This window comes from Ailuropoda melanoleuca, chromosome 8, assembly GCF_002007445.2.
Source record: "Ailuropoda melanoleuca isolate Jingjing chromosome 8, ASM200744v2, whole genome shotgun sequence".
Lineage (NCBI taxonomy): Eukaryota > Metazoa > Chordata > Mammalia > Carnivora > Ursidae > Ailuropoda > Ailuropoda melanoleuca.
The window spans coordinates 35,121,282-35,143,880 of NC_048225.1; the positions used below are offsets into that span (position 1 = coordinate 35,121,282).

Below are 22,599 nucleotides of genomic sequence, written 5' to 3' on the forward strand. Positions count from 1 at the left end.
GCCTCCTCCCATTTTCTGTCTATTTCCAAGGTGGCGGATCCCCAACACTAAGCACTAACATTCCAATTCGACAAATAATAGTGACTGAACTGGCTGGTAGCCCTTGGAGAGGCGAAAAGCAATATTTATGTGCAGCTCCCGCTGTCGCCTCTCTAGAACATCATGCACACGTTGCAAAGTAATACCGGAGGTGGAAAGCGCGCGCTCTGGGTACAAGCAAGAACAAAGTCACCGGGAATGTAAGAGAGGAGGCACTGCAGGCAATGGAATCAGCACAAGCAGCAACTAGTAAGCACTTGCGACTGATGACTATTCAACAGCTGCCAATTAAGCCAACTCGTGAGCCTACCTGGTCTCGGCTAGTTTCCAAGAGGGGCCGTTACACCCACGTGATCAAAGCTGCAATGTTTTCGCCGGGCCAGGGCGTGGGTAGACACCCTAGCGAATCCTGGCAAAGTTCGGCAACCTGCGCTGCTAGGCCGGAAGGTAAAGGGAGCAAAGGGGATGAAGGCGGGCCAGGCCTGTTTCGAGGTAAGGGTGCATGCAGCCTCAACAGAAGAGCAGTGGGCGTGCGAGGAGCAAGGGGCGACCAGGCATCCCCGGGATGGGGTGAGACTCTGGGCCCAGAGCGCTTTGAAGAGTGAGGAAAAGCAAAAAAGCACCGGGACCGAGGCTATTCGAACGTCGGCCGCTTCTTACCGAGATCTGAGAACCAGAAGTCGCAGAGACGGATGCTGCCGCCATTTTCCTGCCTACCCAGAGGACCTCCGCAGCCCTGGGGGGGGTCTGGGTTTTCGAGTTCTTCCTCAAGATTCGAGAGCCGCCCACCAGGGGCGACCCTAAGCCGAACCCCTGATGGAAAGGGCTGGGTTGTTGGTGCCGGGTCTAGAAACCCCTGCACACACCCCCACAGGGACGCCCACGCTCAGAGTGCACACGGAAAAGGCAACACGTCCTAACGGACGTCTTGGGTAGCCAATCAAAAAAGCGGACGTCTTCCGGTAGTAGGAGAGAATCCGCCTCTTCCCTCACTGTCGTCACAAGGTAGCGCAACGCTGAAACTGCGGGGGCGCTAACGCTCCCGGCCCCCACAAGGTTCTGAGGGGACTCTACAAAGGGGCGGGTCACACCGAAGAGGAAACATGGGCCACGGGTTGTGTTGTCTCCAATGGCAATCGAATAGAATGACTGAAACAGAATAAAAGCGAGTGCGAAGTTCAGACACTCCATCAGTTCCCTTGGACTAAACGCCGGAGAGAGCGTGAGCTCGACTCGGAGACGCCTCTCTAGGTGAAGTACTTAGCTTTTGACCAATAACAAATAGAATCAGGAGGGGCTTTAGTGATTTGGTCCAATAGAAGTCAAGGGGGAAAAAAGAGTGGAGGCAGAGAGTAAACCTTCACGAACACTTGCCCAATTGGATTGGGGTGATCTCACCGAAACCTGGGACTGGCTGCTACGTACAGGCGCTACAGGGGCCTTTAGGCGGGGCGAGTTTGAAGCGGATTTCGCGCGCTGAGAGCGTCGGGCCGTCATTGGCCAGCAACTTCCTCCCTTTGTGGGAGCTTCCAGCGTAGCCGGGGTTAGGGGTTGGGAGGAGCGACCGGGTGACGCACTAGCCTTCCCAGCCAATCAGAGATGGGGAAGGGAGGCCGAGAAGGAAGCGGATCCACTGCCGCGCAGCTAAACCGCATCGAACTATCCTCTTCGTCTCCCTCCGCCGCTATAGGGGCCTAAGCGGGAGCGGCTGGGACGGCGTCACTGAGAGGGCTGGGGGCGGAAGTGGAGGCGGAGGGAGACGGTGCAGACCGCAGGGCCTTGGGCCTTCGCGGCGAGGCTCTGGTGGGCGCGAGGCAGGGGAGGGGGAGGAGGAGGAGCCCGCGGCCCGGGTGGCGGCGGCGGCGCCCGAGTTCGCCGTAGGGCCCCGCCTCGGAGCGGGCGGCGGTGGAGGAGGAGACTGAGGAGCAGGATGGCGGCCTCGGCCCTGTACGCCTGCACCAAGTGTACCCAGCGCTATCCCTTCGAGGAGCTCTCCCAGGGCCAGCAGCTCTGCAAGGTCCGTGGGCGCTGGGCGGCGGGCGGGCGGGGTTTTCTCGGCCAGAGCCCGAGGGAGCTGGGTGTCCGCTGCACTGCAGCCCGGCTCTCCTCGCCGGCGCCTTGGGGGCTTGGAGCTCTTTCTTGCCTCCTCACCCGGGACCCCTTTATCCGAGGACGTGGGCATCAGATGGGAGGGGCCCCTGAGGGGAAGACAAAATTCTGCCTTCTTCCTGTCGGCCCAGGAGGGGGCCGGGCCCCCACCAACATTCAGGGGTCTCAGGGGTGGGGCTGAGTGAGGCGGCAGCCACCTGTCTATGCCGCAGAGACCGTGGGGTGGAGATGTTTTCATCTCGGTTTTCTGCTTGGACTGTCCTCTCCTTCCACCGGGAGGCAGGGGACGGTTTTTGCACTTTCTTGCTAGGAACCTGAAGCCGCAAAGCTGATGGCATCCTTCTTCCCTGTCCAGGAAAGCGAAGCGACTGGTTTGGGGACAGAATGCTCTATGATTTGGAGCTCCTCCCATCCCATTAAAGCCGGGATGCTGTCTGTGAGCAACGGTGCAAAATTTTAAGTAGTTTCACATTTAACCAACTCTTGAAATCGGCCCTGACAGCTTTCTTAATTTATTTGTAGCATACCCCCCACATCAAATAAAGACAAAGACCCCTATGCCTTCCCTAAAGAAATATGCTGTAATTGGCCGCTTATATGATATATTACTCAATTGTGTACGTTGCAGGACAGGTATTATTGATGTTTTAGGAATTTGACTAGGTTGTGTAACAATTTTCTACTAGAAAAGTGAAATTTGGGACGTTGAGATAGATACTAACGTATTGTCTTATTACAGGAATGTCGGATTGCGCATCCTATTGTAAAATGTACTTACTGCAGATCAGAATTTCAGCAAGAGAGGTTTGTATACTAAACGAGTTTTTGATAAAGACACCATTGTTTGTAAGGAATACTAGGGGGTTGTAATCCCGTATTTGTGGTATTATATGGTTTAGCTTCTTAAATTTTAAGTTGTAAACCTAGTATATGTGGTGGGAGAGACCATGTTGACAAAAAATTAATGACTGTTTTATAGCTAGACTTCAATTTACACGTGAGGAAATGAAGAATAAATTATTGCATGGAAAATGTACAGCCTCGCTGACTAAAAAATGCAGTATAAAGTTACTATTGAGCTGTAAAAAATGACAAGACATTAGTGCTGACATGGACCTGAAGAAAGGTCTATAATGTTACCAACTATTTTCCAAGGGTGAAATCTAGTAACTTGTTACCAGTGGAAGAACAGCACATACTTTTTAACAGGGTGATTCCTGTTAAAGGATCAGAGCACTTATAAGAGAGTAGCCTAAGGAGAAGAACAAGTAATTTCTTCATAAGTAGATAACTGGCATCATAATAGTGGAGAAGGCCCAGAGGAAGGTTAGGTAGGCACTGAGGTGTAAGGCTGTGCTTAAACAGTGGCAGATGTGAAGATTTTGGAACTTAGGAAACATTAGGATTTTTTTTTTTTTGGTTTTGTTTCCTTTACCAAAAGATACACAATAAAAATGTTTAAAAACATTTATCATTTATCTAAAGTTAATGGGAGAAGAGAAAATGTGTGAAATACACATCCCTAAAAAGATCCTTGGTCTGTATTAGAAGTTTTAAGAACTACTAAAGCAAATAGATATAAACTGTATTTGCTTTAGTTCGACAGTGTGCTGATAACCTCAGAAAGCTATGTAACTTTGATCATCTATATTCAATTTCCTTTTCAGCAAAACTAATACAATTTGTAAGAAGTGTGCTCAAAATGTGAAGCAATTTGGCACGGTAAGTCTAAATTTTTATTTCATGTTATTGTTACTAGTCAGTGTTTTTCACAAAATGGACTTTGTAAAAAATATGTATTGTTATGTGTCCTTAAATATTCAACATATTAAAATATTCCGGGAAAGAAATTTTCTGTAGACAGTTTGATTGGAGAATGACAACATTTAAAAACAGTCATATTATGTGCATGTTTTGTGTATATTGAATTTCAGTGTGAAGTGTATGATTTTATTCTTTAAAGACTCAAACATAACAAACTCCTGGTTATGGAGAACCCACTTATCTATAAAGTTTGCATAATCATACTTCCCTCCCCTCTTCGGAACCTCCAACAGTTTTTATATAGTAATGCAATTCAGGCATTTATTCGCCAAAGTCATGACATTATGCTAGTATAAATTTTTTTCACATGTGTATGACAGTCATTATTGGTATAGTACAGTCATGATTACTCAAAGTGCTGGCCTTAAGGTTCTGTAAAATCCTGAGTTTGTCTTTTGAGTATCAAAGAAAATCAAGGTATGTTTGTTATAGTTTAGGTTGAATATGCTTGTGCCAATTCTTAAGTTGAAAGCTCATGTGTAATGTATATTCTTTTCATCATCTATAGCTGTATATGATGAAAGGTCATTAAATGTATTTTTAATAAATGAAACAGTAATAAGAGTAATTAGGATATGAAATTAGTTCATACTCCTAAATACTTAATACACAAAACTTTTCTATCAGTGTGTATCTTTATTTTCATTCTTTGAGATCTTTTTCATATGTAGCTTTTATGTAACATACTATCTAATCATAAATACATTTCTCATGATCTTTTTTAATAGCATTAACAAAAAGTTGAATAACTCTAGAAGTAAATGTTAGTAAATGAAAGGAACATGATGAATGTCATTAAATATGACAGGGTAACATACTTGACAGAAAATTTTTTTATCTGTTTCCTTAATTAGTTCCAGAAATTCATATTTTATGTGGCAAATTTTTAATATTTTTAAATGTCTCAGTTAAAATGTATATCTGCTTTTCAGCCTAAGCCTTGTCAGTACTGTAACATAATTGCAGCATTTATTGGTACAAAATGTCAGCGTTGTACAAATTCAGAAAAAAAATATGGACCTCCTCAGACCTGTGAACAGTGCAAACAACAATGTGCTTTTGATCGAAAGGAGGAAGGAAGAAGAAAGGTATTTATATTATGATATCCTCGGGAAATTAAATGAAACACACGGGTTGGGAGTTATTTTAATGAATACACTACTGCTACATGATGTAGCCGTTGGATCCCTGAAAACAGTTAAGATGGAAGTGCAGAAACAGTGCATTTTCTCTGTGTTTGCATCATACATAGATTTATGTTGATCACTTGAGATTACTGTATTTTAAAAAAATACTCTGTGATAGCTACTGTGTACTATTTGGTTATCTAACATTTTGTTCAGGAGAATTACTAACTGCTTTTAAATCCTTTCTGCTACTTACCCTTTTGCTGGTTACTTGAAGTTGCTGGTGTGAAAAAATACCTGATGGCACATTAACACGTATAATTCAAAGTTAGTCTTGTGCCTTTTGACTTGGGGCTCATGTTCTCAACTATTGTTTGTTTTTCTCTACCTACAGTGACTTAAAAAGTATGTGTGTGCCTGTGGCATTCCTCTGCTGATCCGCATTCACTAGGCCTCCTGTTGTCTGTCAGTTTCAATTGAGTTGGAGGATGACTGTCTCTTTGAGAAGCTCCCCCAGGTTCTTCTACAGCAGTATATGTACCCTAGTTGTAAGACATGTTCCTCCAGCACTTCTTGTGTGAACAAGTAGAAGAAAGAAACTTAATTTTATTTTTATAGGGTTTAGTATTAATTTTGGGAAGAAGTCTCTTTTCCTCCCCCTTGACACATGTATGTGATCTTCATTATCCCTGATAGATAGGTTCTCTTAGGTTGCTGCAAACACTGAATTAGCGAATATTGAACTATTGCTTCAAAGGGGGCAATATAGGATTAGGTTCTTGCCTCTGGTCACAACATGGTAATCATTTGATCAATACTTAATCTTGTTTTGTGGATGTTTCTCTTCAGGGACATCTTACTTAATATAAATTGTTCGATTTCATTGAAGTCATGACAAATAGCACTATATGCCTGATGGAACTTATCCAAGATATGTATTTTCTACATAAGGTATATCACAGCCTTCTTGCACTAAAGAACACTATACATCACTTCAGCACTGCACTTGGGGACCATTATAAGCAGTGGAATCACCAGTAGAAAGCACAGATGCAAAAACATGGCACTAAATAGACCGTGAGAAGGACACTTGTTTATGGTGTAAGAGCTAAAAGAAGGCGGCCATGGAGTGTCACCTTGTTAAACCTCCGCAGGGAATGTTTCCTGTCCGGCTACAGAAATTTTTTGTTGCTTTGTGCTTGTTCGTGAGTGATCATGAAAGCACTGCAAGTTGATTTGGGGGTTACAGATAAATTTTAGCAAGTAGGTGTTGAATTTGCAAATGGGGGAAACCTGTGGATAATGAGAATCAAATGTATATGTCATTCAAGCTCTCCTTATTTCTATAAACTAACAATTTTCACTGTAGTGGGAATTACTTTTTCATTTTAGTAATTACACATTGACCTAAGAATTCAGTCCGGTGCTTAGGTAAGATACGTTGAAGTATGTCAATTTTTGCTTATTTCCCAGTAATAAGAAAACAAACTTTTCTCTCAGAATTAAAAAATGCTTCAAAATTAATGGAAGTCCATAGATCATCCTCACCAATTTTACGACATAACCAAATGAGCATTTTCCCAAGTTTCATAAAAGTTTAATTTTATTTCCATTTTGCAACTATCTGTGTGTGTGTGCACGTGTGTGTGTGAGAGAGCGTGCACATGAGTGCACGCCTTACTAGAAGTTAAATAGTTTATTTTTCACTTAAACTCAGTTTATAGGTACACTTAATCTAATACAGATATTTTCTTTAAAAAGGTTGATGGAAAGTTATTATGCTGGCTCTGTACTTTATCATACAAGAGAGTTTTACAGAAGACAAAAGAACAAAGGAAGAGCCTAGGATCTTCACATTCAAACTCATCTTCTTCATCTCTTACCGAGAAAGACCAGCATCATTCAAAACATCACCACCACCATCATCACCATCACCATCGTCACAGCAGTAGCCATCACAAGTAAGTACTTCGAAATCAAGTTTTCTAAAAACCTCTTGGCATTTTAATGCCATGTATTGGTGTTTAACTTTTTGCAAATACTACTTTTGTGCAAGTCTAGTTTCTATTGTACATGGTAAGCTTCTTGAGTGTTTAGGGCCTTTTCCCTACTTTATTCAGTATACAGGCACACCTCCTTTTATCACATTTTTGCTTGATTGTGCTTCACAGATACTGCATTTTTTACAAATTGAGGGGTTGTGGTAACCCCGCATTGAGATTGAGCAAGTCTGTGGGCACCGTTTTCTGACAGCATTTACTCACTTCACATTTCTGCATCACATTTTGGTAGTTCTCACAATATTTCAAATTTTTTCCTTATTATGTTTGTCATGGTGATCTGTGATCAGTGATTCATGACTGTTGAAAGCTTAGATGACATTAGCATTTTTTTAGCAATAATTTTTTAATTACTTTTAAGGTATGTAATTGTTTTAGATGTAATGCTCTTGCACACTTAATAGATTATAGAATGGTATAAACATCAGTTAGGTGCACTGGGACACAGTTTATTTGACTTGCTGTATTGCAATATTATTTTTATTGCATGGTCTAGAACCCAACCCACAGTATCTTTGAGGTAAGCCTGTATAAAATTATACACTTGGCGTGTGCTTAGCTGTTTACTGTAAAAATAAAGATAGGACATTAAGGGAATTACATACAATTATGGTCATACAAAGTAAAAATAAAAGTACACCAGAGTTAATACTTAATTGGTTTATGTTATCAAAGCCCTCGATATTCTTTTTTTGTTTAAATAACTGTTAGGATTTTACTTGTAAAAATTGTATTTGCAGTTACAAATACAAATTATGAAGTTATATTTACTAGTGACTAAGATATGTACATTCAGTGTTTTTGTAGAACAGATTGAGACTATCATTTTTGATCATGATAGAAGCGTTCTAAATCTTGAAGTTTCCAAAAGTGTGAAAAATAATCTTAAATTAGCAGTACTTTGCTTCTTTTTTTAAAACACATAGGCAGGAATTCTATTCAAATATAAACAACTACTTGATTTTTAAAATGCTTTGGGAGGAAAAACGTATATAGTGGTAATATGTGTGTAGCATAAAGTTTTTGAACTGTGGTTTTAGTCTTTATGGAAAAATCAAGACTATTAAAGCACACATTAAACACAAAATGGATAAAACAGGAATGTGATAACTAATTTTCAGAAGAACTTGTTTTTTTCCCAAATTTCTCAAGTCTTTAAAAAAGTTCCAGGTAGATAAAATACAATTTCATTTATAGAAAATTGATGCCTACAACATTTAAGAACACATTTTTAGAATATAATATAGTGCTGATTAACAAGATTTGATTCTAAATTGTAGGCAAGCACATATGAAGTTTTATCGAGGTACTGATGATTACTTAGTAGCAATTTTTCCACTTGCTTTACCCTGTTGTAGTGCTTTCTGCATGTCACAGTGGTGGAATGCATAGTGACTTCTAATCTGGCTCTTCTGAGGAAATCTTGTGGTGCTTCTGTCAGACTGTCTCAAGGAACAAAGGAACATAAATCTTTCTTGGTTTTGCTTCTTTAAGAAAAACTGTGACAAAGTCACTATCACAGACCTACTCCTGAAACTTAACTGAAGTGTCCCTTTCCCCCCCGTCCTTTATAGATACATTTTTCTTAGTGTGTGATAGGACACACCCAGAGTATGTTTATAAAGATCAAATTCTGTGATAGTAACTTAATCTTTAGAAAAAATAACAGGTGTCAAAAGTAAAAGCAATAAGGATGGTATTGACTTTTAATTTTTTTCCTTTTATTGCTTAAGAAATAGAATTACTATTTTGTATTTGATGGATATAGACCATTTAATGAGTAGGCAACCAGTTTGCGAGGTTCTATTTTAAGTTTAGTAGAACAGTTAGAGGAGTGTGCATATTGTGATACATAGTGATGGGTGGGGATAGAGGAGAGCAAAACCAGGTCAGTCTGGATCCAGGAATGGCCACCTCAGAAAGCAAAGATGCGAATTCCAAGTGTTTTTGTTAAGCCATTAGTAATGTGATTGTTCTTACTTTGAGATCTGGATAGTGCTATTAATTCATGTGTGATTATATGGTTTGCTAATGCTTCTGATGAAATTTGTAAAAGAAAGGGCATCTGAGTTCCTTAGTAGGATTGCCATTTATTGCCACAAATAAAGAATAACTCAGGTTTATAGAATTTTCCCCCAACTTGGTATTTATTTACAGCTGAGTTTTAAGAACATGGTCTGATTGTTTCTTTTTCTTTTCTTTTTTTTTTTTTTACTTTTGCTTGAAAAACTTATACAGCTACAGTAGTACATATTATACTCATAAATATATGTACATATTTTTATTTATTGTATGCATGCTAGTAATGTATGAAGTGCTTTTATGTATATAAACTCATTTAAGTCTGATGCCCTATAAGGTATAAATTATACCCATTTCACAGATGAAGGAACTAAGGCTCAGGAATTTTAAGTAACTGGCAAAAGGTCATACATCCTAGGTCTTTTAACATCTTATATTGTATAAATATGTGGCATCTGGTATGTAGGAGGTGCTCTGTACATGTCGAATCAATGAAATAGGGGTTAATGTAGGATTGGCTGATATGCAGCTACAGGAAAACTTCTAGGTTTCATAGTGAATTATAAAGTCATTATTAGTGTTACAGCATAATGGAAAAGAATTAGTAATACAGCATTTAATTATAAGTAAAAGTAAAATCAGTTCTTACTATGAAATTTCCAAGTATTTTCAGCATGTCTGTTCCACAGTACTGACTAAAGAAACATCTAGAGAATTTGGAGAGGGTTCTTAGGAAAACTAGGAAAGAAACAAATTAAGATATTTTCTGGTTCAACTTGACACACTATTCTGAACGACTTGAGTTACTCCAAAGGAGGAATCTCCAGATAGGATTATTAGGAAGGCCTTAATTTTAAAGATAGAACATTTCCTGTCTGAAATAGTAAAGGCAGCCTAAGTATGATAATTGTCATACTTTATAATTATAGAACCTTATCATGGTGGGTTTCATGCATATATACCCCAACTCTTAGTATGATTGACTTTTGAAAAATGATCTGATTAAAAAGAGCATTTAGTACCTATCACTTAATGCCTATCACTGTACCTTTGTTAAAGAACATAGTAGCAATTGGCTAGCAGTTATTTGAATCGAACTTATCTCAACAGAATGTGATTTATTCACTATATATTAGCTTAGTTCAAAAACTTAAGTGAATATGCATTCTCTGAACAAAAGATTCTAAACATATGTAATTTGAGTCCATTAGGAAGAATGTAGTTAAAGATAGATGTATTAAATGTTGTTGTTAGATATCATTTGTATATTTTTCAGAATCAGCAGTCTGAGTCCAGAACAAGAGCAGGGACTGTGGAAACAGAGGTAAAGATGTTAACATATTTTCTGAAGCATTTTGATATATATGTGTGTGTGTATATATATATATATATATATATACACACACACACACACACACACGCATTATTTAATGTGATATCTCTTTAACTTTGTTACTTATGCTTTTAAAAAATCAATAATATTCAGTAATATTTTGGGGAAGAAGAATAACATCACTTGGTGCCTCTGCTCTTTTTACTCTAATTATTCTTATTAATGTTTGGTTTCAGCCATAAATCCTCTGCAGCAATTCAGAATGAAACTCCAAAGAAAAAGCCCAAATTGGAATCTAAGCCATCTAATGGAGATAGGTAAAAATGAATTCCTTTAGCGCTACGAAAGATTCAAGTTAGTTGAACAGTTACAGTTGATTGCCAGTTATTACTAGGTAAAAAAATAGAAACATATATCTTCTGCATTGACTTTTTGAGTCACCTAGAAGAGTAACCATAATTAGTTAAAATTTTTAACTTAATTTTGGCAATAAGCAAGTGGCACTGAACTGTTCTATTTGGGGAATACATTGGGTTTTGAAAAAAGAACAAATCTAAATAGAACATTCTCTTGATCTTAATTATTCTTCAGTGAAACACAAATCTAAAAATCTTATTGTGATGTTTTAAATTGACCTGCTTGGAAAATGTATATAAATTTAAAGTATTATGAGCGTGAGTTTGTTTTTAGTTCATTAGCCAAAAGTTTGCTGATGTTACTGTACAAATTGGCTGCCTATTGCTTTACACTAGAAGTATTGACCCCCTAAAAGCTAATACTGAATTATATTTCTGCAGGTGTATGTAATGTGTGCCATTAGTAAGGTAATTTGCCAGTTGCATCCATTTCTGTCAGGTACATATTTTTTTGCATTAGCCTTAAGGATGTTTGTGGAATTGTCTAATTTATGCAATTTGAACACCTGCTAATTTTCCTTCTACTTCATTTAACTGTGTTTTACTTTTTTCTTTTTAGTAGCTCTATAAATCAGTCAGCAGATAGTGGGGGAACAGACAATTTTGTCCTTATAAGTCAACTGAAAGAAGAAGTGATGTCACTTAAACGTCTCTTACAGCAGAGAGACCAGACCATTTTAGAAAAAGATAAAAAGGTAAGAACATGGTTCACTGAAGCCTGGTAAGATTGACATCTTGAGTTTTGCTTGAAAATGCAAGTTTTATTAGACTTTAATAATTTGGGAATGTTGTGCATGATGCTTATAAGACATTACAAAAACCAAATTGGAACATAAGCCGTCTAAAGAAGGTAGGTAAAAATGGTCTTTCAGAATTAACTGAGAGCTAATTAGAATTGTAATAATTTCTGAACATTAGTTTCCGGTAAACCTGTAGTTTAAAAATAAGCCTAATATCTTAATTTGAAAATGACATGTAAATGGAATATTATGTAAATTCTTGTGATTTGAGAAAGTAGTTGAGTATAGTCTTTGACATACCAATTGTGTATTTCTTTTTTTTTTTTTTTTTAAAGATTTTATTTATTTATTTGGCAGAGATACAGACAGCCAGTGAGAGAGGGAACACAAGCAGGGGGAGTGGGAGAGGAAGAAGCAGGCTCATAGTGGAAGAGCCTGATGTGATCCCACAACGCCGGGATCATGCCCTGAGCCAAAGGCAGATGCTTAACCGCTGTGCCACCCAGGCGCACCCCCAATTGTGTATTTCAATCCAGATGAAATAACTGGTGAAAAGTAGTGCTTTGGGAATTTCCTGTGTGGTAGTCAGTGATTAGTAATAGGTGTCTAAGATCATTTTGTAGGAACTAAGTGTACTTCTGAGGACTTTGTCAGATTAGGAGGATCAAATAATACGTTGTCAATTTAATGAAAAGTTCTTGAGCAGAATGTTTTCACATCTTCGGCCCTCACTTTTTTAAAAAATGGGAGTATTAATACCATCTCAGGAGGTGGTTGTTAGGGTTAAATGAAAATATAAAGTACTTACTACAGCTCCTGCGATGTATAAGAGCTCATAGCTGCTATTGCTGATGTTGGATCATCTTCGAGGGTAAAGCCAACTTTTGTACTTGTTTATAGTCTTAGACTGTTCTAGAGTTTGACTTATTTCAAATGCCTTATGCAATAGGAAAACATTAAAAACATTCCTTTTAAAATTATGAATAAGACTTGATTATAAATATGTGTATGAATTATCTCTATTTCTGAGTATCCGTAGTGGTGCTTGAATCTGAGCTTCGCATTTAACAACTTTTGTGTTAAATTTTCCTGAGCCTTGATGGTTAGTGGATTAAAATTTATTTTAATAGATTTGTATCTCAGTTTAAGCAAATTCAGTGTATGAAATTTAGGATTGACATGAGATAAAAATAGGATAGTTAGGAATGTCTTACTTTTTATGGTTCTTTTTTGATTAACAGAATTTTTTGAATTAATGAGCTTTTATGGAAATTTGTTTTATGCACAAAATTTTAGAGACATTTCTATTGCACAAAGATTTATCTATATTAACCTAGGTAATCTAGGTAGAAGTCGAATAAAATAGTAAATTTGTTGTAAAGTAACAATTCCAAAACCAAGTAGTAATGCATTGTGAAATTTTGACTTTTTTTCCACAGTGTGACTCCTCTGCGTTAGTGCAGTTTGTTGAAAGTTTTCTGCTTTTGTTAATGTTCCTTTAAAAGAAATAATGGAAATGGAAATAAGCAGTATTGTAAGGAAAATAATAATTCTAAGCCTAAAATAGCTACATATTTGCTATTTTTTCTTATAATGTAAATCTAAGGCAACCAAGATATTTTCTTAAATTTATTTCACTTTATTCAGTGACTTCTGGACCAGCCATGTATCCTGTAGTGATTATCAGGATACAAATATGAATAAATAAATTGGACACGATCCTTATCTTCCAGAGATTCATAATCTGAAGGCAACACACAGTGGAGTGACAAGAATAATTATCTTAGCTGATCTGATGTGAATTGACATTTCAGAACAGGAATTCCTTTGTAATGTAGTAAACAGAGAGAGAATTCAGTTATTCTTTGAATTTGGCAGAAGCAAGGGCTTCTATTCAGACAATAAGAGTATAATACACCATGACTTCCTTTCTCTTTTTGCTGTTACATATCTATACAAAAAAGAATGTGCAAACCTTTAAAGTTTATGTATAATGAAAACATTTAAAAATAACCAGAAGCTTTCTTCTCCATGGTTCTGATAATGAAATTATATAATATCAACGTATTTTTTAGTTCAAGGTCTTAAGGATTTTGTGTTCTTATGTATGTCATTGATATTTAAGAAGAAAATGTAGCTTCCTCAAACCACTGATTTTTTTTCTTACATTTGTCTAAGTTAGCAGAAATTTTTAATTAACTCCCTTTTCTTTCTCATTCCATGTTAGTTGTATTTCTGTACTTTGTTCTCCATTTTACCTCAAGTCTTAGGTAGTATTGGATTCGTAATTCTGGATGTGAATTTTAAAGTAAAAGCAGTATAGCTCATGGTTGATAAAACCACTCCTCTTTGTACTTGTCCAGTATGAAATTTTCTTCTTTTGCCATTGAAGGATTATTTTAACCTGAAATCACTCTTAACATTTACTTTGTTTATATATAATGTGAAGTATGTTGTAACTGAAGCATTTTTCCCTGGTATGAGCCATTAAACTTTCCTGTTGGCATACCAGTAGTGAAGCCATCTTTAAATTGAAACAATAAAAGGCATCTTCTCAAAAGTTTTACTGACAGTTCAGTATTATCTTAACTTTAAAATACATTATAATAAAATAGAATTTCATTTCACAAAATAGAAACTCTAAATAAGTTATAAACCTCAGGAAACTGCTGACATCCTCCATTTCTATAATGAGTTGTGAATTTATAATGAAGAATGTTTAAAATGATATGTTTGTGCATGTATATTTTTTTACACATGTGTGTATATAAATTTATATGCTTGTTTATCTGTTTCTCAGTTAACTGAACTAAAGGCGGACTTTCAGTACCAAGAGTCAAATTTGAGAACAAAGATGAACAGTATGGAAAAAGCTCACAAAGAAACTGTGGAACAACTTCAGGTAAATGACATTATTTATACAAACTGTTAGCAAGGAGGGCTAACATTGCTTAATTGTTAATATTGTCTTAGACTGGTATTGGTATCCCTGTTTGATGTGTAGTTGGTGCATTTTCAACTTCAATTTTGACTTTTTAAAGATTTTTTTATTTATTCATTTGAGATAGAGAGCAAGAGCAGCAACAGGGGAAGGGGGAGAAGCAGACTCCTTGCTGAGTGGGGAGCCCATCACGGGGCTTGATCCCGGAACCCTGAGATTATGACCTGTGCCAGAGGCAGATGCTTAACCAACTGAGCCACCGTGGCATCCCTGATTTTGACTTTTTACCACTTCTTAATCCTGCTCCCATTAAGAGTTATTACTTGACATCACTTGATAAGGGGATTCAGTATATTAATTCTGAAAACTTGCCTAAACTTGTTATGGGGTTTTCAGAGGAGGATCCAGTGGAGTATGTTCAGTTGATCATTGCATGAAAAACAAAAAATTAAAGATCAGATTTACGAAAGTAAGGTGAAAATAAGGTCTTTAGAACGTTGTGCAATCATTCTTATTTCTTCCCAGAGAATGGGAAGGGAGGTGGCGAACAAAACCAATTTTCAGGGCCCTCAAGTGGAGGAAATTTATGCTACATGCAGTAATGAAAGGCAAAGGAGTTCACTTTAACTTTTGTGCTGTGATTTTCAAAGTGCCAAATAGGATTCTGTGTGCTGTAGCAGGGAGCCTCTAGTGATCGAGGCCAAGTCCAGGCTCCCAAGAGTCCTGCAAGGTATACTCAGGAGGATTTCAATATGCAGAACAACTGAATGGTGAAGCCAGGAGTTACCATAGTGACAGAGAGGGTAGTATCTGAGGTCCAGCATGCAGATAGGAGAGCATCCAGCAGGGATAGACATTACTCCCTTATTTAAGCCTTTTCTCACCTTGGTTTTATAAATTTAGAAATCAGACCACACTAAATTAATTTACATGTTAGGTTGATTTATACATTCTGACATCTGAGGAATTAATCCTTTAATTAATCTTTTAAACTTTAATAGTTTTAAGTCTTAAAAGCATAGAGGATGCATGCCAGCACATAGAGTTTAGACTTCATGGGAGAACGCAGCTTGGGAAGGAAGGGAGTAGTAGTGCCCTGAGGTTTTTGGTTGTTTTTTTTTTTTTTTTTTTTTTTTTTTTTTTTTTTTTTTTTCATTGTAAAACCAGGCTATATGTGCTATTCTTGGTTTTTGGTTTGTATTCTTCATACTTCTCTGAGGTAGCTTAAATTGCATGAAATTGTAAAATAGATTTAAGAACGTGAATTTCAGTTACAGCCCAGGCTTAATATTGGTCTTACGAAGAGTTTTAAAGAGAAACTTTTTGTAGAGCCTGGCACATAGTAGCACTCAAATAATTTGTTGAATGAGTGTTGATTTATGGAGGTGTCTGTCTGCCTTCTGTCCTGAGAAATTGCCCATATAATTGGGGTTCTTGGACATTATCATCCACCAGTATATATTTGTTTTATAATTTTCTTATTTTTCTCATTCAGTTATTAATGCTGAATGATTATCTGGCAACAGAATCTTCTGCATGATGATCTCTGATTTAAAGTGGTGTAACCAAAACTCTGGAGTAAATCCAGAATCGAGGTAACAGAAAAACTGTGAGCAATACTTAAATTTATGATACAACTTAGTATGCCTCACTGTCCAAAAGAGCAGTTTGTTGTTTTATTTTGTTGTTGTAAACAGAGGGACCTTCTCTTTGACATCTTAGCCTGATTGGTAGCTTAAGCCTGATAACTCTTCTTGGTCAGTAGCTGAACTTCCATGTAACAGGATAGCAACTAATGTTTAGATAGAAGTATGACATTTCTTTTTTTTTTAATTTTAATGTTTTTTTATTATATTATGTTAGTCACCATACAGTACATCCCTGGTTTCCGATGTAAAGCTCGATGCTTCATTAGTTGCATATAACACCCAGTGCACCATGCAATACGTGCCCTCCTTACTACCCATCACCAGCCTATCCCATTCCCCCAACCCTCGCCCCTCTGAAGCCCTCAGTTTGTTTCTCAGAGTCCATAGTCTCTCATGCTTCATTCCCCCTTCTGATTACCCCCCCTTTCTTTATCCCTTTTAGACAGAAGTATGACATTTCTAACATGATTTTACATAGGCTGTCTTATTTGCTCTTTACAATAACTTTGAGTTCCATTTTACAGATGAAATGGTGGTCACATAATTAATCAGAACTGATATAGAAACCTGTATCTTGTGACTCAGATTAAACTACTTTCTCTTGTGTTCCTACCTCCTCAGGTCACTTAGGTTTCTGTTCCTTGTTATCAGACCACTTCCCTATACCTTTTGTGTTAATTGCTGAAGACATTCTGTTACAGTTGTGAACCCTCTTTTAACTGTAGTCCCTTCAGCAACCATGTACTAGTAGGTTTTCCATTTAGTTGAGTAAACAGTTAACTATTTTTCTTAACTTTTTGTCATAACAAACAACCCTGTAGCAGAAAATTCACTATGTTCTAATAGTTCTCAAAACATTTTAAACTATTAAACCTGGGAAATAAGCAGTGAGCATCAGAAGAGAAAATTGTGCAAAATGCCTAAGTTGTCTAACAAGAATACCAAATTAAAAATCTACTTTTTGTTCAAGAGTGAAGTTAATGAAGGGGGAAAGGGGATTAAGATTTGAGTGCCTGCTATGTATCACCCTCTGTGTTGGGCTAAGTGTTTTATATACTTGATTAGTTCTTTCAACTCCTCTTGAGGTGGTGGTGAGGTTTCTGTCTCACCAACAAGAAAATCGACTCCAGGTTACACAGTAGGATCTGTGTTACTCCAGATAGTCAGTGTTTAGGCCAGTGTTTCTAAACATTTTTAGCTTAACTTGTTAAGAGTTTTAAATTATTTGATTTTTGCAGGGTGCATAATAACTAACATTAGGATAAAAATTTTAAATGCATACATATTTAAGTACATTGTAAAATACATTTTTTATGTACCTAAATTAGAATAAGACACATTTGGACTTTCTCCATTTAACAACTGGTACATTGTTTTCTTAAGGGCTTTTTTCTTACGTAATTTATCAGCAAATTTATTAGTGCTGTGATTAGGAGACTGAATATATAAATGCAAATTGAAAATAAGCTGCTAAAAAGTTAAAAGGGAAAACTGCTTTCAGCACCTAATGTTTGAGTTCTTGTGTTTCATACTTAGAATATGAAAATTATAAACTCTTTGATTTTTGTGTTTGCTTCTTATTGGTGACTGAGAAAAGATAATTTGAATATTGTCAGTATAAAAGGTTTTGAATAAATATAATTTACAGATCTGATGGCGATTTCTTTGAACCGCATTTGCAAACACCATTTTTTTTATCCTCTTCATTAATCTGTATTTTAAAATCTCTGTTAAGATTTCTGGTTTTTTTGGCAAAGAGAATCTATTATAGTTACAAATTAACATGTAGCTAACAATAAAAAGAAAACAATTTAAAACTATTACACTGACTAGACTGGTCAGCTGAGTAATAAACCAGTTGATCATAAGTGTACTCACTTGACTTACTGCTAACTACCAGGCATTCTCATTGTCTTCTGAGTTTCTCAAACTACTTAAAGGGAAAACAAAGTCCTATTAAATTCTTTGTGATTTTCTAACTACTTAAAGGGAAAACAAAGTCCTATTAAATTCTTTGTGATTTTCTAGATTTAAAATTGAAATCAAGTTTGAAATTAAAACTTTTTTTTTTTTTTTAAAGAGGGCTGGGGGCTGAGGGATAGAGGGAGAGAACCTTAAGCAGGCTCCATGCCCAGCACAGAGCCCGACGTGGGCCTCAATCTCATGACCCTGAGATCATGACCTAAGTTGAAATTAAGAGTTGGACGCTTAACTGACTGAGCCATCATCCAAGTACCCCTGAAATTGAAACTTTTAATTACCACCTTATTTAAAAACTATTGAATAGAGAGAGATGCAGTTAATCAGGCAGTTGAACATAAAAATGGTTAGGTTTGCAAATATGAAACTGTTCTAAGAATATTTGCATTTAGGAGGTAATAGGTATTGGAGAGAGTTTGGTTGAAGAAAGATGGGGGAGTGGAAGTACAAAGCTTTAGAAAAGGTTTATGTTTCATGAAACTGGTTTAAGATGGTGTACAGAGAAGGCAGAGTGTTATCTTGCCATACAAAGGCCAAAGTTAAGCAGAAGATGAAGCACTGAGGTTAAAAAAATATATTATCTAGATAATAAAAAATTTTGAGACTTGTGAAGGAAAATAAATGCTTTTCCTACATAAACCAGAGGAAAAATTTTGTTGCTTTTAGGGCAGCACTCAGATTCTAGGCTGTTGTCAACACCGTCCCTATTTTGGCTCAAAAACTCCAGAAGTGTTTGATCATTGATATATTTGTAGATATGGAGTGTTCTTATTACCTTAAGAGATCGCAGAGGGAGACAAAGGCAGTCAAAATATGAAAGTACTCACTTGAAGGTCTCTCTTTACACATTCCTCTTCACTAAACACTGGTGATTGTCCTAGTGCTTTGGCTCAAGGACAGTGTCTTTGCCAGTTGGAACATTTGAATGAAGGACACATTCAGTTCAGATCAGCGTCAAGGTGAAACTTGGAATCTGAAAAATAATTTCATCCTTTCACAGGTCTGAAAACAATGATGTGTAGATGTTCAAATTACATGAAAGCCAGTACCTAAAGACTGTTATGGCAATTAAAGAAACAAAAATGAGATCAGAGAGGGCATTTCTGATGGGAGCTTCAAAAAAAAATTAGTTGAATAGCATTAAGTTGAGAAAGGTCCCTTTGGCAAAGTGATAAAGTGTGAATATTTTTGCAAAATGGACCTCTTTTGCTTATTCTATAAATAGGTAAACATCAAATGGAAGACTTCATACAGTTTGTTGGGCAGTATTCCTCCCAAATCATTATTTGAGTCATTAATTATAAAATTTATTTTCATAGTTTTCATTTTATCTTTAAGTTAAAGAGCCAGACATTTTTTCGTTATTTAAAATTTGACCCTCTCTTATGTGGATTGCTTAAGTTGCCTTTTTTCTAACTGATTGTATCTTTGGACAATAGTTACACTAATATCGACATTTACAAAGGGGGCTGATAAACCAATCTAGAATTTTCCTTCTTCATATCCAGCATTAAAGAGATGAACCTTAATCTACCAACTCTTTCATCTGGTCTTAGTGTTTAAATGAAATCTTGTTGTATAAGTGAAAAGAACAGTATTAAATAAGTAGTATTCTTCAACATGACTTAATATTTCAAGCATTTTTCATCTGAAATGTTTTTGTCTCCCACAGGCCAAAAACAGAGAACTACTCAAACAGGTCGCAGCATTGTCAAAGGGTAAAAAGTTTGACAAAAGTGGAAGCATACTAACGTCCCCTTGAGAAAGTAGTTATTCATGTAGTGTTTCTGCTGAAAATGTAAATTTGAGAAAAATTCTGTGAAGCCCTTAAATTCTGTGTAGTGGAGAAATATTTTTGCACACCAGATGAATTGGCGTGTTTCCTATTCACTTTTGTAACTGATATACAGCATTTTTTAAGTTGTAAAACGTTCAAATAAAACTTCAACTGGCTTGAAGTTACTTTTTAATGATTTGATATCCAGGAACTTTTTTGCCAGCAATAGTATTAAACACTTGTAAAGGAGTGCATGAGTCGTGCTCTTTATAAAATGCAACATGCAATAATAGAGTAGATTACAGTGTTCAGAAGTCAGAGCAGCAGGGCTTTCGGTTTGTTTTGTTTTTTGTTTTACACTATACTGATTTCAGATGAACAGTTTTCAATTTAGAAATACAAAACTTTTAAACAAGGAAAATGGTAAACACTGGTTTTTTGGGAATTGTGTTTTTACTTTGCATCAACGTGAATTTAGGAGAAAATCATGGTGCTTTTATTAAATGAACTTCAGAGTATATGTAAATATGTTTTTAAAAGTTACATCATTAACATTAATTAGTAAACTAGTATTTTCATTATTGGTATAGGAATTAATGTTTGTTGTACAGTATCCAAGGTAAAATGTGTTCTGTTTTGTATAAACTACTGTAGATTTTTACTTACAAGTGCCTTTTTGCCACCTAATGTTTTTATTTATAGGAATGCTGATCTTTTGTACATACAGTTTGTTTTAAAATCATGTTTAATAAATGTTTGTATATAAATGCATATGTACAGAAGCCTATTCAAAAGGAAATCAAAGTTGTTAGTAAAATGTTTGAGATTGCATTAAGAACTGATAATGCGTATAGACTCTAGATGATTTTGTGGTTTGTTTCTGTGTGATATGAGAAGCTGTTGGTCACTGAATTCATTGAATTATGTAAAAATACTTCCCCAAAGATTTAATTTTAAATCATTTCTGATAGAGTAATTTTATTTTTTATGTCATATGGCTTCATGTTCATATTTCGTGAGTTACATGTTCTGCTTTATTTTTCTTTTATAAAGGTTTTTAAAAATTTTTAATTTTTCTGCAGTGGTCCGTATATCTGCTTTCCCTATAATATGTGGTTATCTAAGTTAATATTTATGTACACCATGTTTGATTTGTAAGTTTAAAGCAAATCTGGAAAAATTTAAATAACTTAAATCAATCCATGAGTATCTTTGAATAAATTGGAATCTACTGTAAGATACAGGCACTATTTATAAGAAAATTATATCAGAGTCTTTAAAATTGTCTATAAAAGGTTAAGGTAGGTTGGGATAGGTTATGTAAAGTTATTGACTATTTTCTGGTCCAGTGGTTTTCAGCCTTTAATGGAATTGATCTCCTTAATAAATGCCAGTTCAGACCTTTAGTTCAATTGTACAGCATCAGGCATTGCTAGATATACTTCGTAGAGTGGGAGAGAGTTCCTTCTCTTAGGAATTCATGGGTAAAGATAAATTTGTTTTAAGTAAACTGTTATTAAATTTATTAATTTTTAAGTTGTTTTTAAAGAATGATTATGACTGTCAGGTCAAAGATCATCTTTCCTCAGAACACAAGATGATTATAATAATTGTTTTTAACATAACTGATGTTTCAGGAGATGATTCCTGCAGTTTTTCATTATATGTTGATATCAAATAATTCTTTAACCAGTTTGAAAACATTATTATCTAGGGTAATTTTGAAATAATATAGCAAAAGATTGAATCAGTCAGACTTGACTTGGAAAAATTAAACCAATTTATTTTTATGAGCTCTTCATGCAATAATCTTCCTAAATTCAGTACTCTCAACAATGATAGATAATACCTTCTTAACACAGATTTTAATGTTTGCAGGATTTGCTAAATTCCTAAGATAGTCATTACCTTTCTTTAAAATTTGTAATGTTTTATATTCTGGTTTCATAGCCATTTATCAATCCACAGCGCTCATTATGGTTTTAAAATAAACTGTGTAATAGTTCTAATAACATGTTGGAGCTGCTACTAAAAACCAAGGTGCCCCTTCCCCCTTTTTTAGGAAACAGATTAAAAATTGAAAATCCCTCAATAATTAACCTTTGTAAATTCCAAGGCTAAAACTTTTTAGGGGCTTCACAGTATTTAGTCCTAATTAAATGCCCTCTCTTTATTCCATGACCTTACTTTATAACTTAATTTTTTTGCAATTGTATAAACTAGTAATTGAATCCCAGTCCTGGATCTGTAGTGTATTGACATAATGAGCTGATATTCTTTAAATGTGGCCCTGTAAGGAGATACTATGGTGTGCCGTATTGTGCTTTTTTAGCCCGTTTTCAGCTATTAATTAGCATTTACCAGTGAGGGTCATTTTGGCCCAAGTTATTTATGTATTACTAGCCTGTGAATATTGCAGTTCTTTTAGATTGTATTGGTCTAAATATGCATTCTCCAGTGAACCTGGTAAGCTGTTCACATGTATAGACTATTGAAATACTGTACTTGTACACATCTGACTGTTGACATTTTGTACTTTTTTCTAAATCCAATATTTCACAATAAAAACTTGTCAAAAGTTT

At 36.1% G+C, this 22,599-nt stretch overlaps 2 protein-coding genes across 3 annotated transcripts in view; one reads left to right on the forward strand and one right to left on the reverse strand.

The window, feature by feature from the left end:
- CEP57 (centrosomal protein 57) overlaps window positions 1-1,130 on the reverse strand; it is a 39,246-nt gene extending 38,116 nt beyond the window's left edge. The window contains exon 1 of the mRNA XM_002925712.4: window positions 700-1,130. Within this exon, the coding sequence (XP_002925758.1) occupies window positions 700-744 (45 nt within the window). The 5' untranslated portion in view covers window positions 745-1,130. The remainder of the gene's footprint in view (window positions 1-699) is intronic.
- A 306-nt stretch (window positions 1,131-1,436) lies between these two features.
- FAM76B (family with sequence similarity 76 member B) lies at window positions 1,437-22,599 on the forward strand. Of its 2 annotated transcripts, none has more exons than XM_019806427.2 (10): window positions 1,437-2,056; window positions 2,888-2,952; window positions 3,816-3,870; window positions 4,905-5,060; window positions 6,861-7,060; window positions 10,458-10,505; window positions 10,751-10,831; window positions 11,493-11,625; window positions 14,471-14,572; window positions 19,913-22,599. In XM_019806427.2, the coding sequence occupies exons 1-10, from the start codon at window positions 1,970-1,972 to the stop codon at window positions 20,000-20,002; spliced, it is 1,017 nt and encodes a 338-aa protein (XP_019661986.1). In that variant the 5' UTR covers window positions 1,437-1,969; the 3' UTR covers window positions 20,003-22,599. The 2 variants fall into 2 exon arrangements, with proteins under 2 accessions (XP_019661986.1, XP_002925759.1); XM_002925713.4 differs by having other exon boundaries at window positions 1,571-2,056; window positions 11,490-11,625.

Bases quoted from the DNA above. Each gene is read 5' to 3' on its own strand.
- FAM76B (XM_002925713.4), top strand. From the start codon at position 1,970: ATGGCGGCCTCGGCCCTGTACGCCTGCACCAAGTGTACCCAGCGCTAT. The intron at 2,953-3,815 runs GTTTGTATACTA...TTTCCTTTTCAG, and splicing joins TCAGAATTTCAGCAAGAGAG to CAAAACTAATACAATTTGTA. The intron at 10,832-11,489 runs GTAAAAATGAAT...TTTTCTTTTTAG, and splicing joins AAGCCATCTAATGGAGATAG to TAGCTCTATAAATCAGTCAG.